General features: G+C 44.9%; 1 protein-coding gene across 4 annotated transcripts in view; it reads right to left on the bottom strand.

Moving 5' to 3' along the window:
* Positions 1-18,106, bottom strand: part of HPS5 (HPS5 biogenesis of lysosomal organelles complex 2 subunit 2) — a 50,957-nt gene that overhangs the window by 5,770 nt on the left and 27,081 nt on the right. For all 4 annotated transcript variants that reach the window (XM_042456385.1, XM_042456394.1, XM_042456375.1 and 1 more), the window contains exons 15-21: positions 10,291-10,362; positions 7,917-8,539; positions 6,327-6,447; positions 4,063-4,218; positions 3,568-3,687; positions 1,468-1,581; positions 556-662 (exon numbers count right to left, since the gene is read on the bottom strand). In XM_042456385.1, the coding sequence (XP_042312319.1) occupies positions 556-662; positions 1,468-1,581; positions 3,568-3,687; positions 4,063-4,218; positions 6,327-6,447; positions 7,917-8,539; positions 10,291-10,362 (1,313 nt within the window). The remainder of the gene's footprint in view (positions 1-555; positions 663-1,467; positions 1,582-3,567; positions 3,688-4,062; positions 4,219-6,326; positions 6,448-7,916; positions 8,540-10,290; positions 10,363-18,106) is intronic.

Raw genomic sequence — 18,106 nt, 5'->3', positions numbered from 1 at the left:
GCTTTTTCCCCCCAGTGGCATTGCATGTAAGGGTTCAGACCCACAAGATCTCCGGGGGGGGGGGATATGCAGCCAACTAGCTTCTCACAATTGTCTATCCCTGCCATAGATGTTAAAATCCTAGCCAAAACTGCACATTTTATTGTTTGCAGTCCAGTGGGCCCTTTGCTTTTTGGAATTTATATATTTTTAAAAACATTTTCAATCTGTGTATGCTTGAATCCACGGATAAAAAAATCTGTGGATACAGAGGGCAAACTGTATTTATGTACACCATTATTACATTTAAGTGTTGTTACAGAAAAAGATGACCAGTAAATTATAATTTGTTTATTTTTGTATATTTAACTACTACCAGAAATGGTAGTAGTTCATATCTACAATATCTACAATGAATATCTACATTATAAATCACTGGATTATATTTATCATTACAATAGGATTTTCTTTATGTTTAACTATTTTATGATAGAAATATTTAAAAAGTAGATACCAAAACTAGTTTTTCCAAACAAAGTGGAATTCCACTCAAGAATGAAGTCAAGCTATACTAACCATGTTCTCTATCCAATAGGTTCATATCATCCAAATGCACAATATTAGTAAGTGCTTCAGTTCTTCTATTCAGTTCCAAACAGAGAGACAGATATCCAGACCAGAAACTACAAAAAGATTGTAAGAGATATCCACAAATCAAAATTAACATATAAATATATTTTGCGTAACTACAGCCTTGTCCACATTTCAGAGTGCCACAAATTTCATGGGGGGGAAAAACCACTTCCTCTTAGATTCTTGTATACTCATTCAGAATTTAGATCAGAGAGCATGCCCTATTATAAATTGCAAAGTGCAGGGGAGTACCAAAGTACAGAAAGGGTGTGTCACTAATTTCTGATTCTCAAATGCATGTCACCAAACACTAAAGTGTGTCAAGAGCCTCCAACCACTAAAAGATTAGTTTAAACTTCTTTTAAGCCATCTTAGGACCCATGTCAGGAGAAAGATAGGTTATAATATAGATAGGTATCTTAGCAGTAATCAGGTTCCACAGTACTTCCAAGTGGGTCAAGGCTGCAATTCTAACAATGACTACCTTAACGTTATACTGGGGACAAGGACACTGCCTATGAAGATGGGGTGCAGAAAGAGGGGGTGCATAAACTTTCAAATGAACAACAGTGACTGTAGCTTCAACACTATTCATTATTGCTACTAAATCATATTATAAATTCTGGCATGTGAGAGAGAAAATCTGAAATCTCTGAGTCATATTAAGTATGTACTCCACTGAACAATCCACTGGCAGTTGAAACACATAAAAACAGAGCATATTTATTTTGTGTAGCTGAACTACGTATATGAGCAGACTAAACTACTGCAAACAGAAACAAACGAAGAAAATGTGCCTTTGCAATAATGAAAATTTAGCAAAAACAGCTCTTTTACTTAAAATTTTTACATTACCCATAACTTTTGCATATGTCAGATATCTTCTCTTTTGTTATAATGTCAGTTGGAAGTTTAAGTAACAATAAAATCAGTTGGTTATATCCCCAAGTAAATAAATGTGAACGTGGCCTGAAAAAATTAAAGACAAAGGTTAGAGAAATTAATTTTTAAGCCTTGCCTCAAGAAAGTTTTATCAACAGTGTAAGTCTATTTCAATTTTAATCCAACGCACCACTGAAATTATTAAAGATATTTCATACAATAATACCCAAATTAAGTAACCAAAATATAATGAATAATAATAATAATAATAATAATAATAATAATAATAATTTTATTTCTATCTTCCCACTTCTCCCAATGGATCAAAGTGGGATCACAACAAGGTTAAAATTACAATTACAACGCAGCAGCATTAGTTATTGCACCATTAAAACCACAGTAAAAAATAAAAACATAAAAGCATAAGAATCTAAAAACATTAACATCAATCAATCAAGGGGTCAGCTGGTCTTGTTCCATACTAGTGATCTTCATAGGAGGTCAGGAGGATAAGCACAGCGGAAAAGCTCTGTCTTTACTGCCTTCTTAAAGGTTTCTAAAGATGTAACAAGGCGGGTCTCCTCTGGGGCAGTCTAGGGGCAGCTATGCTGAATGCCTTTAGGGAAGTAGAAACATGTTTGGATGATGGTATCTCCAACAAATTCTTCCCACTTGTTCTTATCTGAAGTGGGATAAGTGACAAAGCCAGTAAGATTGAGAAGGACAAAAAGGAAATTTTCAAAAGAAAATCATGAAATAATTGTTTTTTAAAAAGCAAGTTGGTGAATTATCCACCAAAGCTATCCTAAACAATTACAGAATCAGTTCCAGTTTGCATCCTCAAGAGACTTCTGGCCCAACTGAGAACACTGCTAACAGAACAGATTCTCTGTTCTCTTGTAGTCCCTTACAGCTCCCCTCTAAATTTGCTCCAGAGGGTTGAGGTATCCTCCAGAACAGCTGAGGCATTTTAGCACTAAACACTGTAGAGGGAGGGGGAAATCAGTGAAAATGACCCCCTTTCTAACAAATAGGGATATTCTGAAAAGAACACTGCATAGCAAATTCCCCCTTCAAGAATGAAAATGTGGAAGCCAACTTTAAGCTGCAGTTATCCTTAGCAACCAAAGAAAGCAATTCATGTGCTCATGCTTTCCATTCTTAGTCAAGATCACCATCAACTGCTGTTCAAGTGTTTACTGCAGTTTATAACACCTTGCACATCATGTAGTTTTGACCAATGTGTAACAGTTTTGTACCAAGATGGGGAGGAAGGAAGTGGATTCCAAACAAAAATAGGGAAAACTGGCAAGCATGGAAAAGGAGTCATGATCAGGGCAAAAAGTAGGCATCAAGGTCTTGCGAGTTCTTAAAGAGGAACTGCAGGACAATATCTCACTGCCAAGAATGTAGTCTCAAGCCATCACTAGTGTGGAGTTCCATTCAGCAGACATACTCCACTGTAATGGGGCAGCAAGATTTTCACTGGCTATTAAACTACCTAAGATAACAGGATGGCACCAGTTAACATTTGGTTATGGGATCTGTGACAGATTCCATCACTGGAGGGTAGCCTGTTTTCTTAGAGGAGCTCTAATAATAGCAAAAGTACAGCCTGCTTTCTCAAGCATGTAAAAAAATATTTTAGTTGGCCTTTAAAAATTACCCACTGAATTATTCTGTTTTAACTGCTGCACTATTTTATAACTACCATTATTATTGCTATTGTAAATGTAGGAAGCTACTATGGAACTTTGGTGAATAATGGTATAGAAATATTTTAAAATAAAATTGTTGTTTAAAACATGCCTCCAAATTTAGACTGTATAGAAGCCAGTCAGCACAGCTGCCAATTTGCATATAACATAAAGCTATGGATAACTGTGGCTTCTGGTGGATTTTCCCACTAATTGAAAGAGGAGAATGAAGCAGCAACAAAAAGAGGCTGCAAGAACCTTGTGTATTATTCTAGTTTAGTCAAACTAAGCCACTCACAAATTAAGAAATCCCTAATGGAAAAACTTCAGGAGTAGACATACAGTTAGAAACCAGTCTGGGTAATGCAATTCATACCATGGATTTCCTTGGCTATCCATTGTACTTGCTTTCTGTGGAGCATCATGAGAAACTGCTAAACATAACCAATCTAATTGTAATGATTCAGGATGCAGAAGAGATCTAAGGAAAGACAACCTAGGAAGAGATTATTTCCAGATGTTACAAATCTGAAATGCATATGAAATGGCAGAAAAAAACAGATGCAAAACACACAGCTGAGATTAATTTTGGTTTACATCTTAACAAAATATAGCATATTTGAATAGAATCTAAGCAGTGCTTTATCTAATGTAATTCTAATCAAAAAGTAGGAAACAAAACAGAGACAAATGTTGGATGTCTTCTTATATATCTGTAAAATTGTTATAGAGTTGCTAATGAGCTAGTCCACAAGCTATTTCTTGGTAAAAATGTAATATAACATTTAATTAGAAAGGGGCAAATAAACATCTTTATTCTGCATCCCTCCCTTTACCACCCTTCTCCAGAGTAAGAGAGCAAAATATGTACCTTTCATCTTCTGGCTTTGATTTGACTAGACTATCTAAATAAGCTAGAAAATGTTCAGGCTTGTTTTTACAAATTTGCTTGATGTCTGAAGGCAAAATAGAGGGATAGAACTTGATCAGAGGCCTGAGAGCAGTTTCTCCAAATGTTTCATAAAGCCTATACAGAACAGCAGATGACAGAGAAAACACAAATGTTTAAAACACAATTCTTCTCATATCCATTTTATTTATGTATTTATTAATTATAATATTTATGTATTTATTTATTAAAATATTTATATCCTACCCTTTATCCAAAGATCTCAGGGTGGCTTATAATAAAATAAACTTAAAACAATAATTACAAACTTTTATATGACTAAAATATATTAAATAGTTTTTCAACTTAAAAACAAGCACCTTAAAATAAAACAATCTTGAATAATATGACTATAAAACACGTGCAGCTTGGATAAAATCAGTTTGGCCTGAAATCTTTCATAAACTAAAGTTTTAACTTGGTGCCAAAATGATTCTAATGTTAGGGCCAATCAGGCCTCCAGAGGGAGGGAATTCCACAACTGGGGAGCCATCATAGAAAAGGCCCTCTTCCATGTCTTCCAACCATGTGATTTCCCCACTGATGAGACATGGAATAGGGCTACATCAGAAGATATCAATTCTTGGACAGGCAAAGAGAGAAAGAGAGAGGCACTCCCTCAAGTATTGGGCTCCCAGGCCATTTAGGGCTTTACATATTACCACCAGCACCTTGAATCCAGACAGAAAATGTATTGGCAGTCAGTGCAAGTCCTTCAAAAGAGGTATTATATAGTATGTGAATGGAATCCCAGTAAGCAGTCTAGCTGCTGCTTTTTGCACTGGGTGCAATTTTCAGGATCTTCAAGGGCAAACCCATGTACAATGCATTGCAGTAATCTAATCAGGTTACCAATACAAGGACTACTGTGGCTATGTTATCCCTGTTGAGGAAGGGCCACAGCAGGAAGACCACTGAAATCTGGCTCCAAGCACTCTGAACAACCAAGTCTATCTAGACCTCCAAGTGATAGGGCAGTAGTTTTCAAATGCCTCTGGATCCAAAGAGGTCCTCTTTATGAGAGGCTGCAGTACAACCTCCTTCATGGCAGCAGGCATCTCCTCCTGACACAGTGAGGCATTTACCACCCCTTGCACCCACCTAATCAATCCATGTCTGTTAGATCTTAAGATCTATGGGGTCTACAGCCCTGGATTAGAATCTTAGGAGTGAATGCATAACTAGCTCTTTCCCGTGCATCATTCCATAGTGAGACCAAGGCCTCAACAGAATCATCAGTCCAGTCTACAAGTAGATCCCCCAGAACATTCAGGAATATTTCAGATTCCATAAGTCTCTGGGGGTGGACTATCTTAAGCAGTTCTCTATCCCTGCAGGGAAGGTCTGATAATGAAAATTGCGTTGTTGTACACCCACCACCAAAAACAGATCATCCTCCATCCACCCAACAGCAAAAAAATAAGTCTAAGGTATATCCTGCCACATGTCAGACCTAGGATGTACTGAGACAGCTCCATGGTTGTCATGGTAGCCATGAAATCCTGAGCAGGTCATGTCAGAATAACCTCAGCATGAACTCCAACACCACCTCCAAGATCATCTCAGCCAGATCAGACAGGAATGTTACTGGGCAGCGGGTGGGGAGTAAAACAGCAGTATCCCCATTCTATCTCTTTGGCCCAGCATAAGGTACAAATACTCAAAGTCAGTACTAGAACAGATAGACTTCCTGGTGACAGAAGAGTGAGAGAATCATTATGGGTGACAGCAATTCGCCCCCTCCCAATCTGGGCTGATGTTGCACTGAGTACCCAGGTGGACAAAGCTGGAACAAGCTGACACCATCAAGCTCAACCACTCAGGTTTCTCTAATGTATGCTATTTCCAAATATACTATCAGTTCACACAGGAAAATGAAATTAATTGCACTAATGTAATAGCAAAGTTTATTACAGCAACAGTGAGGCTTGTTTGAATCTAAATACTATGAGAATTGAAAAAAATGGTGTGCTGGTGAAGACATTCATTCCTATGCATTCAACACATACAAAGATAGAAAACTTGCAGCTCTGTGCAAGTGAGCCTAGAAAACAAATAAAGAATCCCCTTATAGACACTGCTATGCATGTGCAAGGTAAAGATGATTTAGTGGGAAGTGATTTTTTTCCTAACTCAATTGTCTAAAACGAAATACAATGTATACAAATAGATCAGAAGATATATACCTTTGGGCATGTGCCAGCAATACAGGAGCATCCCAGGGGCCCAGATCAACTACCAATTTCAGTGTTTTAAACATATCTCCATTTTCCAGTGACATAGTGACTGGGCTAGTCAGAGTCAGTTCTGAAACCAATAACTGCATGTCACAAACCACTGTCTTTAAAAATAGCATTAAACAAACAAGAAAAATGTTACACCAATTTAAGACACCAAACTGCAAGGATCCTAAGGGGAAGGCTTTCTCGCGGTCCCGCCACATCACAGCCTCGCTTGGTGAGGACACGAGAGTGCCTTCTCAATGGCTGCTCCCCCGCTCTGGAATGCCCTTCCACAGGAAGCTATGCTACACTGACCCTTCCCTGCTTGCCTTTTGCCAGCAGGCAAAGACAGGCTTTTAACATATAATCATCAGGGACGTAGCCAGGATTTTAGGAAGGGGGGGGGTCCAGACTAAATGCCACCATTATAATGGGGCTTGGGTACAGTGGCGCAGCAGCACACTCCATTCATTTTTCTGATGGAAGGGGGGGGGGTCCGGACCCCAAGATCCCCCGCTTGGCTACATCCCTGTAATCATGCTAGGGAGGCTTTTATACAGGGTGTTTTAGTTATGTGAAGTCAAAGGCTTTCATGGCCGGCATACATAGTTTCCTGTGGTTTTGGGGGGCTATGTGGCCATGTTCTAGAAGAGTTTATTCCTGATGTTTCACCTGCATCTGTGGCTGGCATCTTCAGAGAATGTTTTAGTTATGTTTTTATAACTGTTGTATGTTTTTGTAATTTTATCCTGTTTTTTAGCTAGTTTATTTTAATTGCCTTTTACATTTTTGTTGTGAGGTTTTTAAATGGTTTTGTGAGTTGCCTTGGGTCCCTTTCTGGGAGAAAGGCAGCATAGAAATGAAATAAAAGTAACAAGATGTAAACTGAAAAATTTAGTTCAAAACCAGATGGTATTCATCAAAAAAATGAAAGTCTGCCAGCATGCTTCAGTAAATTAATAGTTTATATAAATTTGATTTAATTTTTACTTATTTTTATGCACTGGAATTAGATAAACTGTTTTAGCTGCACCAACATTCTAACTAGGAGCAAAAACCAGATTTTAAATCTATACAACCATGTATCCATTTTAAGATGCTGTCTTAACGTGTTTCAAGACACTAAAAAGATAGTTTTGATTCAGTGCTTAGAAATCTGTTTAGTCATCTATTTTGTAGAAAGCATATGAAAACATCCAGTAATCCAATCTGTATCTCTATTGTACCATTTGGAACAATCACAATTTTCCCCAAAGAACTGTGAATTTTATTCTTAATGGATAAGAATTCAATGTGAAAAGTTGTAAGCCACGACTGGAAACTATATTTTCTACAACTCCCTGAATACTGAATGTTAAAAACTAGTTTACAATTACAGATGTTTCTCTCTGGAAATATTATTGGAAAACGAACAGTTACTTTGCATGTTGCTTTAAAGCATGCCCTGAATTCCAAGATAATTTATAGAATCTTCTGAATATTCTCAATGATTTTTTCCTTCAAAAACACCTGTAGCACTTCATTAAGTTTAAAGATGAACAATAAATTCCTTGCCTTTTAGCCCTTCCATATATGTTTCCCAAACTTTGGGATGTTCACTGTGACAGGTTAAAATACAGTTCTTCAGCCTTTCCAAATCCAGAAGAAAAAAATAATCTTTTATGAACCTACAAGCCAACACACAGGAAGCTTCTGGCTGCACACACTGTTCATCAATTATTTGTGAGCTCTCATATAGGTTTAATTCAAAACATAAGGTTGTAAGTTCTACCAGATCTTTCTGAATGTTTTGAGCAATGAAACATGGGGAAGAAATCTTAAAAAACTGGTTGAATGCCATCTCTGACCCAGTAGTTTCTTCACATAGTATTCCATCAGTCTGAGTGCTACTAACTGGCTCAGCATTTTCTTCCAAAATCTCTCCCAGTTCTTTAGGTACATCATTGGTTTCATAGTTTGTTCCTGAGAGCTGTTCCTGCTCCTGATCTACACGTTCATTACAGTGCTTTGATTCTTTAACTTGCAAAGGCACCTCTCTGTGTATTTTTGATGAGCCATTAACTAAAATGGTAGCTGCATTGAATCTAAACGCTTCTTCTAAAAATGGAATCCACTCCAGCAGAACTGCCCTCAAGAAATGTGGTTGTAGCAAGACCAATGGATCTTGGAGTCTGGTTCTGTTTGAAGGGGAAAAAAAAACAAGTTCAATATCAGAACAAAGGTACCAACAATGCATAAGCATAAGATATAGAGGTGAAGCAGAATGGCGGCCAGGAGCAATCTCCGACTACTCCAGCCACGATCAGCCTGCAATTGCCAGGGACTACAGCAACTGGAAGGCCCACTCTTAAAGCAGGCTGCGACAATGGCCCCAAATGGGCTTCTGGCAAGAAGTGGATTTTCGCCACTCCTTTTGCTGGTGGCCTTGGGCCACCTTAGGCAGCCTTGGAGAAGCTTCTGGCTGTGTCAGGGGCATGTGTCATCTGCACGCCATGCTCCTGAGGTGGCTGGAAGCTGCTCCTTTTGGCCTGTCTGTTTCGGGCCTGAGTTAACAGTACAGTTTTCCATAAACTTTTAGCTCAACTAAAGACAACTGTCATTCAAGGCTCGATATTCTTTCTTATGCAGGCTTTTTGAATATTTATGCAATTTTATGCTACTTGCTGATATGGAACTTCAGTACATGTGCTCCTAGGACTGCAATCCTTAATTACTTTTATTAATCTTTTGGGTAGAATCCTGCCTACCAGTGGCACATGACCAATGCATAGTGGATTCCTATAGATTGCTTTGCTTTCTTTCTAAATAAATGAAAGGAGTGCTGTTTGGAAGAAAGGATGGGTTACACAAGGATGGACATCTTATCTAGATGTGGGGACTGCACATTACCTTAATTGGTTTTAATTTTTTTATTTACTGAATAATCTCCCATGCATTTTCTATGGGATATGGGGGGGGATTGCAAGGTATGTGACCTCTAGCCTGTTTTCAACCAAGGAGATAACCTTTTTTTTCCTGAATGAAATCACTTATGGTTTTGAAGAAAGCACTCCCACGTCTCAAAGAATTTTTGGAGGTAACAAATAGCCACCAGAACATCTAGAGTTAAATGGGCAACTGCAACAGGTCTGAGGAACAACTCTATGGCCCTGGAATACTCCCAGAGGCATAATTTCCCCCCCCCCCCCTCAAAATGCTGCTTAAAACAATGCTGGAAGTGGCTGGAAAATTTGTTTCCTGTTTTGAAGAATTGGTAGTATTAATGTGAAAAAAAGTGTCAAACATGACTGGAAAAGAGTATTTTTCAGAAAAATGTTTTAAGAATTGGAAAACATGAACTATATAGAAGAAGCTGGGTGTCTGTGTGTGACTGCTTGGTCAAACTTTGCTCACCTGTCATCTATGTTAATCCTCATACCCCCATCACATCAAAGTACAACAGTGCCTCATAGTCCACAACTATGACTTCCAAATAAACACTGTTTTAAAATCTATTACAGTGACATCTGGAAATGGCTGCACAGTATTACCCAGTAGAAAAATGTACTAAAAAGGGAACCCAGCATTTCTTCGCATTTCTTCCCAAGTAACACTGTTGGTGGAGGGCAGAATACAAGAGTTGCTGAGTCCTCCTTCTAGCACAACTATTTGCCACAAAAAATGTCTACTCTATAGGACTGTGAAACCAACTGATATAGGGGATGAAGGATGTTTGGGGCAGACCAGTGAAAACTACACCTTCTCCACACACTTCTCCAAAGAGAGCCTCATCTGGATCAGGATCCCTTCTGCAAATGGAAGGGAATGTCCCAGTATATTCTGCAAACCCCAATATATCTGCAACCCTCCCTCAAACCTGCTCCAGCTGCTCCCTACTCTCTTCATTTTATCCACAGAATATGTGAAATCTTACTGAAGTTTTACTTACAGAGTCTCTGTGGTTATTGCCTTCAGGTCTTTAAGCAGTTCTTCATCTGATGGCAGATTCTGCAGTTCAACTCTTAAAAGGTACAATTTTAATTTTAGTGAACAATGGGTAGATTGAAACAAAAACTTACAGGAAACTTCTGTAGAATCAAAAATATTCTACACATTAAACCAGGGAACCTCTTCTGTTCTCTCTCATTTTGCAGGCTTTACTCACTGAATTTTTAGCACCAGAAATATAGACTTTTGTAATCTCATCACAAAAACTAAGACTCTGCAATCTAAATAATGAGTTTGTAATTCTGTGTAATCATATTTCATTGCACTATTTGTCGATGGCCCAGTCACAGTCTTTTTGCTGTTGGTTTAAATTTGGTGCTACACACAATTGTGCATCCTGTATTCCAGTATCATTTCTAACAGGTTATTCAAGTGTCTCCGTTCCGTAAGTCACTCTTGCTGCTATTTCTGAACAATGTTTAAGACATGTATATGTACATAGTGGTTTTAAGATAACCAGGTTTGGAAAACTTGTTTTAAAAAATTGGATATATTTGTGAAATTTCATAACAGGTAAGCGTTCCAAGGTCTGTAAGTGTAACTGTTCTTATATACTGTACATCAATACCAAAATCCATGGATGCACATGTCCCATTAAATATAGTGACATAGTAAAATGGTGTTCCTTACATAAAATGGCAAAATCAAGGATTGCTTTTTAGAATTTATATATATATATTTAATCTTTTCAAGCCAAGGGTAGTTGACTCTGTAGATACAGAATCCATGGATATACTGTAGAGGGCTGACTGTACTGTTATATTTTTCTAATAAACTATGTATCTTTGTTGTCCCTTTTTTAAAAAAAATAATGTTCTTTGACAACTTTAAGTAAGCTAAAACATGCTGGGCTTGCAGAACTACAGTATTGAGACACATCATTTTCTTTCAGGACTGTTTGCTGGATGCCTTGCAGTTAGTGATGTTTGATGCCTCTCAGCCAAGAAGGCTGTCAAGACTCTGACAGATCCTGCCATGAAAATAGCTGGTTTATATGCTGTTTGATTATTTATTTCAGTTTGCTGTTTTAATACTGTGTATATTGTTACTGTCAATGTCCTATACAATTGTATACAAATGGAAGCAGGGTTTTGCTGATAAAGTGAATGGGATTTGTGGTGCCTGTGCAAAATGAAATAATGACAAAACTAAATAATAAACAGGTGTGTACAGGAAGCTAGTAGCATCAGCATCCACCAAGGCCAGCGGTATGAGCAGCTTGAAACGGCTTAGGAGAGATGTGTGGGGAAAAGTTAGGAGGTGAATGGCTGTAAAAATGTTTTTGTCTGTGAACAAATGGGGGGAAGGACAGGTTGCTTACCTGTAACAGTATTTCTTCGGTGGTCATCTGCGAATACATACAAATGGGTTTCACTGCGCCTGCGCAGTGCTGCTCGGAACCTACTGGAATCACTGGGCAGAGTTTACTCTGCAACATATTGAAACTTTTTGGCGGTAACTACGCCCACCCGTTATAAGGCCCCTGCCTTCCCGCTCTTTTCCCCAGTTCCGCAATTTTTCCGCCAAGCAGGCGATGGAAAGAGCCAATGAGAGCAGGACACTGAGGGGACGGACGGGTGGGATTTGTATGTATTCGCAGATGACCACTCGAAGAAATACTGTTACAGGTAAGCAACCTGTCCTCCTTCTTCGTGGTCTCTGTGAATCATACAAATGGGTTTAGACTGACAAGCTAAGGTATGCGGCAGAGGGAGTGTCCTGAAACCAAAGCTATGGTGAACCAAAGGTATATTTATTACACAATAAACACCTTGAACTATAAAAAGCATCAGTCCTTTTTGTTCATGGAAAGTAAACATAGCAATAACATTGCTAGACCTGAGTAGGGAACAAGAGGTCATGCAAGACCGGTCCCATAACCAACCGACATAGAACAGAATGTAAACAGTGTCAACTGTACATAAATCAACACACAACCATCAGTAGTGCAGTCAATGCAACCCTGAAACCAACACAGCCCTCCTGAAAGCTGCGTCTCGGATGGCCCTGGTGTCCAACCTATAATGCTTGATGAAAGTCAGAGGTTGGGACCAGACCGCGGCCTTGCAGACATCCTCCAAAGGAATCCCCAACAGGAATGCAGAGGATGCTGCCATTGACCTTGTGGAATGAGACCGAACCCTGCCAGGGAGAGGTTTGCCCAACAGTTCATAGCAGAGGTGGATGGTACCAGCCACCCATTTGGAAAACCTCTGCGCAGACACGGGCAACCCCTTCTTCGGTTCCGAGTAGCATTGAAAAAGTCTCTCGGACCGACTGGAGGCAGCAGTTCTGTCCAAATAAAACGCCAGTGCTCTCCTAACATCAAGAGAGTGGAGGCGTCGCTCCGCATCCGAAGTCGGGTTGGATGCGAGAGTGGGCAGCACAATGTCTTGGCACATGTGGAAAGCAGACACAACCTTCGGCAAGAAAGTAATGTCTGTCCGGAGGACCACTTTGTCCTTGTGGAACCTCAGGAAGGGCGGTTTTCCAAGTCAGTAGTCTCAAGTCCGCTGTGGCCATCGGTTCAAAGGGCTTGGATTGGAGAGCTGACAGTACCGTCTCCAAGTTCCAAGCCGGCGTTGGTCCCGACACAGGAGGATACATGTTGGCACAACCCTTCAGGAACCCCTTCACCAAGGGATCCTTGAAGAAAGAAACCCTCCCCCCGAACTGGTATTTGGAACAAATGGCAGACAAATAGCACTTGATGGATGTGAGGGACAGCCCCTCATCCAAAAGTGTCATCAAAAACTCCAGCACCACTGGAGTGGAAACTTGAGCAGGAGACAAGCCCTTTTGGTCAAGGAAGAGGCAAAATCTCCTCCATTTCAGGGCATAGGACCGCTGGGTGGAAGGTCTTCTTGCAGCCAGGATCACCGTCCTCACCGACTCCGGCAAAGCAGTCAGGGCTGTATCCTCCAGGCTACCAGCGGTAGGCTCTCGATGTCCGGGTGGAGAATCCGTCCGTCCTGGATCGACAGCAGGTCCGGACGAGGGTCGAGACGGAGGAAACATCTCCTGGAGAGGTGGAGAAGGGATGCGAACCACGGCTGTCTCGGCCACCACGGGGTGACCAGGATCGCATGCGAGTGGTTTGTTGTCATCTTGGACACCACTCTGATGATGAGAGGGAACGGAGGAAAGGCGTAGAGGAGCTCCCCCGTCCAGAGGAAGGCGAATGCGTCTCCGAGGGATCCGTCCAATCGCTTCCTGGAGCAGAACTGGGGACAGTGGCTGTTCCATTTGGTCGCGAAGAGGTCGATCCGGGGGGTTCCCCACCGGTCGAAGAGGTCGCTGACCGTCTCGGGATGGAGCCTCCACTCGTGGCACACCGATGGAGATCTGCTGAGGCGGTCTGCCAACTCGTTGTCCTCCCCGGGAAGGTGGATCGCCTGGAGGAGGACGCGTCTCTGGATGCACCAATCCCAGATGCGGAGCGTGAGGTCGAGGAGGGTCCTGGATCTGGTGCCACCTTGCTTGTTGATGTAATACATCACGGTGGTGTTGTCTGTCCTCAGGAGGACCACCCTTCCTGTGACAGCGAACTCGAACGCCCTCAATGCCTTTTCCACTGCGAGCATCTCCAAAGCGTTGATGTGGAGGAGCTTGTCTTGTGCGGACCACCTGTCTTTGACGACGAGGTCGAGCAGGTGGGCGCCCCATCCCTCCAGGGATGCATCGGTTGTCAGAGTCAGTTGTGCCTGGGGCTGATGAAAAGGCATCCCGGTGCAGACGTTGCCGCTTTCGAACCACCACCTGAGGGAAGCGGCCACCGCTCTCGGTACCGTGAGCCACCTTGATGGAGGGTCCTCCAACGGAGAGAAGACGGAGAGGAACCAGGATTGGAGGGGACGAAGACGAAGTCTTGCCCAAGGGGTGACGAATGTCGTCGATGCCATGTGGCCCAGGGCGACTTGAACGTCTCTGGCTCTCACCCTTCTGTGGGAGATGCACGGCCTGAGGGACGTTGTCAGGGCCTGGAACCGGTCCGGAGGGAGGAAGGCCGAGCAACTTTCGGAGTTGAGGATGGCCCTGATGAACTTGACCTGCCTGGTCGGTGTGAAGTGGGACTTTTCCCTGTTGACGACCAGTCCGAGGGAGTCCAAGAGGCGCAAGGTGAAGGCAACTGCCTCCTGTAGCTCGCCTTGGGATTCGGCTGCAAACAGCCAGTCGTCCAGGTAGGGAAAAACCATGAAGCCCTTCTGATGAAGGTATGCCACCACCGGTGCCATGCACTTCGTGAAGACCCTTGGGGCCGTGGCCAGACCGAAGGGAAGAACGTTGTAGTGGTACGAGTCGGAGCTGACAGCGAAGGCGAGGAATCTCCGGTGGGACTCTCGAATCCCGATGTGGAAGTAGGCGTCCTTCAGGTCGACGGTCGCGAACCACAGGCCCTGGTGGAGCAGAGGCAGAATGGAGGCCAAAGTTACCATTCGAAAGCGACAGTAGTCTAGGAACAAATTCAATTGTCTCAAGTCCAGAATGGGCCTGATGCCCCCATCCGCTTTCGGTACCGTGAAGTACCTGGAGAAAAAGGCCCGAGGACATTGGTCGGGCGGCAAAGGGGAGATTGCCCCTTTACCAAGCAAGGCGCGCACTTCGTCGAGAAGGGTGTCCGAGGGGGGAGTGGACATGAAGGCTCCAGTTGGAGGGAGCTCTTGGAACTCGAGGGCATAACCCCTACGGACGATGCTGAGAACCCACAAGTCCGATGTTATAGAGGCCCAGGTGTTAACAAAGGGCCTCAAAATGTCCAAGAAGAAGGGGGGTGAAGGAGAGACGAAGCGCGCTGCGTCCCTTCAGGTTCTCTTCTTCCCCTGGTCGGTGTCCTGCCGGCGGGACTTGCGGTACCGAGGCGGAAAGTTGCGACGGCCAGAGGAGGAGGAAGACTGCGAGGGGAAGCGGTGTCTCTGGGAGCCCTGTTGCTGGGACTGCCGATCCCGGGAAAAGGTCCCCTGTGACTGACCTTGCGGCTGCCACAGGCGCTGACGCTTCCGGAACGGAGAGGCCGGTGCCGAAGACATGCCGTGCTTCTTCGCCGCCGCCTTCATCCTGAACTTCCTGTTCAGGCGGCCGTCGGTCTCGGCGTGGAAGAGCCCGGTCCCGTCGAGCGGCATGTCCTCGATGGCCGCCCTGACCGTGGGGTTGAGGTCCGAGGCCCTCAACCAGGCGTGGCATCTGAGTGCCATGGATGCGGACATGGCACTCCCTGAACAGTCTGCCATATTCCTGGAAGTGGTGATAAGCCAACTCCCTATGGAATGAGCCTCGTCTCTGATCTCCACCAGCTGCCTCTGGATGTCATCTGGGACATCCGGGATGAGGGGGGAGATCTGTTCCATGAGGGTCTGTATGTAGGCCCCCATGCAGGCGGTGTAATTGGCAGCCTTGACCCCGAGGGCCGATGCCGAGTAGGTCTTCTTGGCCAGTCCATCTATCTTCTTCGCCTCCCGGTCGACAGGGGAGGTCGCCTGCTTCAGGACGAAGCTGTGTTGGGCTCCCTCCACAATCGCAGAGTTTGGCCTCGGGTGGTCGGCCAACCAGGGACAGCTCGCCGGAGCGACTCTGTAGAGCGACTCCACCTTGCGGGAGGGCGCCGACAGGGTGGCCGGGGAGTCCCAGGACCTCTTCACGATGGTCTGGAGCGAGGGAAGGAGAGGCAGGCAAGGCGGAGTAGGCACTCGTCCGTGCACCCGACGCTCAACCGGGTCCTCCGCGTCGTCTTCCGGAGAGGCGAGCTCGATGTCAAGAGCTCTCGCCATCTTGACGACGTGCTCGGTGAAGGACCGGACGTCGTCCGACGGGGAAGACGGCTTGGGATTATGCATCCTCTGGGGTGAGGCCGACCCCGAGAGCACATCCTCGTCGGAAGGAGCTTCAGACGGGAGCAAGGGTTCCTCGTCGGAGTCCAAGTCAGAGGAGAGGGGGTCTGTCACCCTGACTTGAGATCCCAGGCGGGTTGGGATGAAGTCCGTCGAGGACCGTGAGCGCCTGCGAGGTGGAGATGGAGATCTCTCAAAGACAGACACGGTCGGGACCGATCTCGACGAGGTGCCATGGCCTGTAAGATGGGGGTTCAGCCTGGTGAACTCCTTCACCGCTTTGTCCTCCGAAACCGATAAATAGTACCGGCCAGACTGGGAATCAAAGAACAGGTCCGGTATCTCCTGTCTGCGGGGCCGATCATCCTCGTTGTCGGTCCCAGAGGGGGAAGGCGACCGGTGTTCCGGCGAGTGAAGAACGGTGTCTTCCGTCCCGTGAACAAAGTCCATGGTGGGCTGAGGCGGTGGCGTGTCCGGTACCGGAGTCCGTCGACCACCCGGCGCAGGTTCCGGATCGCGTGGAGCCTTCGAAGTGGAAGCGCGGCCCTGTTTTGTAGGGGAGCGCTTCTTATCCTTTGCCTTCGGTGGGTCGGATGCGGGCCGATCCTTGGAAGGCTTGGACTTCTTCGGGGCAGGATCACGACCCGACTTGTCATGTTGTCTCTTCTTCCCAGGCTTCGCCTCTTCTGCCGGGAAGAAGGGGTTGTCCGGGAGGTCCAGGAGGACAGCAGCCGCTGCCGACGAGGAAGGCCTTGGAGGCTTTGCCCCTTCCACAGGCGCAGCCAGCTCTTTTGGCTTCGGAGCATGGCGCAATGCCTTGGATGCCTTGGAGGATGAAGGCGAGGCGAGATGGACCTCCGGCTCGGTAGCCTTCTTTGAACGTGAGCCCTCCGATCTCCTCGTCGGTTTGGAGGCCGGCTCGGTACCCTCAGTCCCCGAAGACTTGTGGGGGCGCTTGGAGGGTTCGTCGGTGGCGCTGGGTGGTTTGGAGCCACGGGCCACATCGGAGGTGGTGGAAGGGTTTGTCCCGGCCGGGACACACACCACGCTGGGGACGGTGGTCCTCCCAGACGTAACACTGGACACACTGGCCCGAGAGGACGAGGTGGGGGGCGCGGAAGGCGGGACAGAGGATGACCGCGAACCTCCCTCCTGCACCTTACCCAAGGCCAGGGGTCGGCAACCTGCGGCCCGCCAAGGCCTTCCTACCGGCCCCTGCGCAGTCCTGCCGCCGATTTTCTCCTTTTTTTCGCCGCTCCGGCCGCCATTTTGTTTTCCAAAATGGCGGCCGAAGTCTCGCGTGACCTCAGGATGGCAAAGGTCACGCGAGATTTCGGCCGCCATTTTGAAAAACAAAATGGCGGCGCACATGTAGGAGGCCTGGTGCAGCCCCTGTAGCACTCCAACAGGGCTCCAGGGGCTGCAGTAGGCCTGCAGCAGGCTCCACCTCGCCTCCGCCCTCCTCCTCCTCCTCCCTAAGAGCAGGGAAAGGAGGAGGAGAAAGAAGGAAGGAGTACAGAGCGAGGGAGCCAGAGCAGTAGCTCCAGCCAAGCAAGGCCAGAGGTTGGTTCATTGGGGGGAGGGGTTAGCTGGATGTTCTTTCTGCAAAATCCCCTCTGAGCACCTTGTGGCTTTTCTGGGTTGAAACTGTGTGCATGCTTGCTGTAGTTTATTTTCAATTGCATTTTAATAATTTCCTTGCTTGCACCTTTATTAGTGTTATTATTATTGCTACTACTACTTGCCCTGGGTGTTCTTTCTGCAAAATCCCCTCTGAGCACCTTGTGGCTTTTCTGGGTTGAAACTGTGTGCATGCTTGCTGTAGTTTATTTTCAATTGCATTTTAATAATTTCCTTGCTTGCACCTTTATTAGTGTTATTATTATTGCTACTACTACTTGCCCTGGGTGTTCTTTCTGCAAAATCCCCTCT

Source organism: Sceloporus undulatus, chromosome 1 (assembly GCF_019175285.1).
Source record: "Sceloporus undulatus isolate JIND9_A2432 ecotype Alabama chromosome 1, SceUnd_v1.1, whole genome shotgun sequence".
Classification (NCBI taxonomy): Eukaryota; Metazoa; Chordata; class Lepidosauria; order Squamata; family Phrynosomatidae; genus Sceloporus; species Sceloporus undulatus.
Note: the sequence above shows the minus strand (reverse complement) of the source record. Positions and strands in the feature narration are given on the sequence as shown.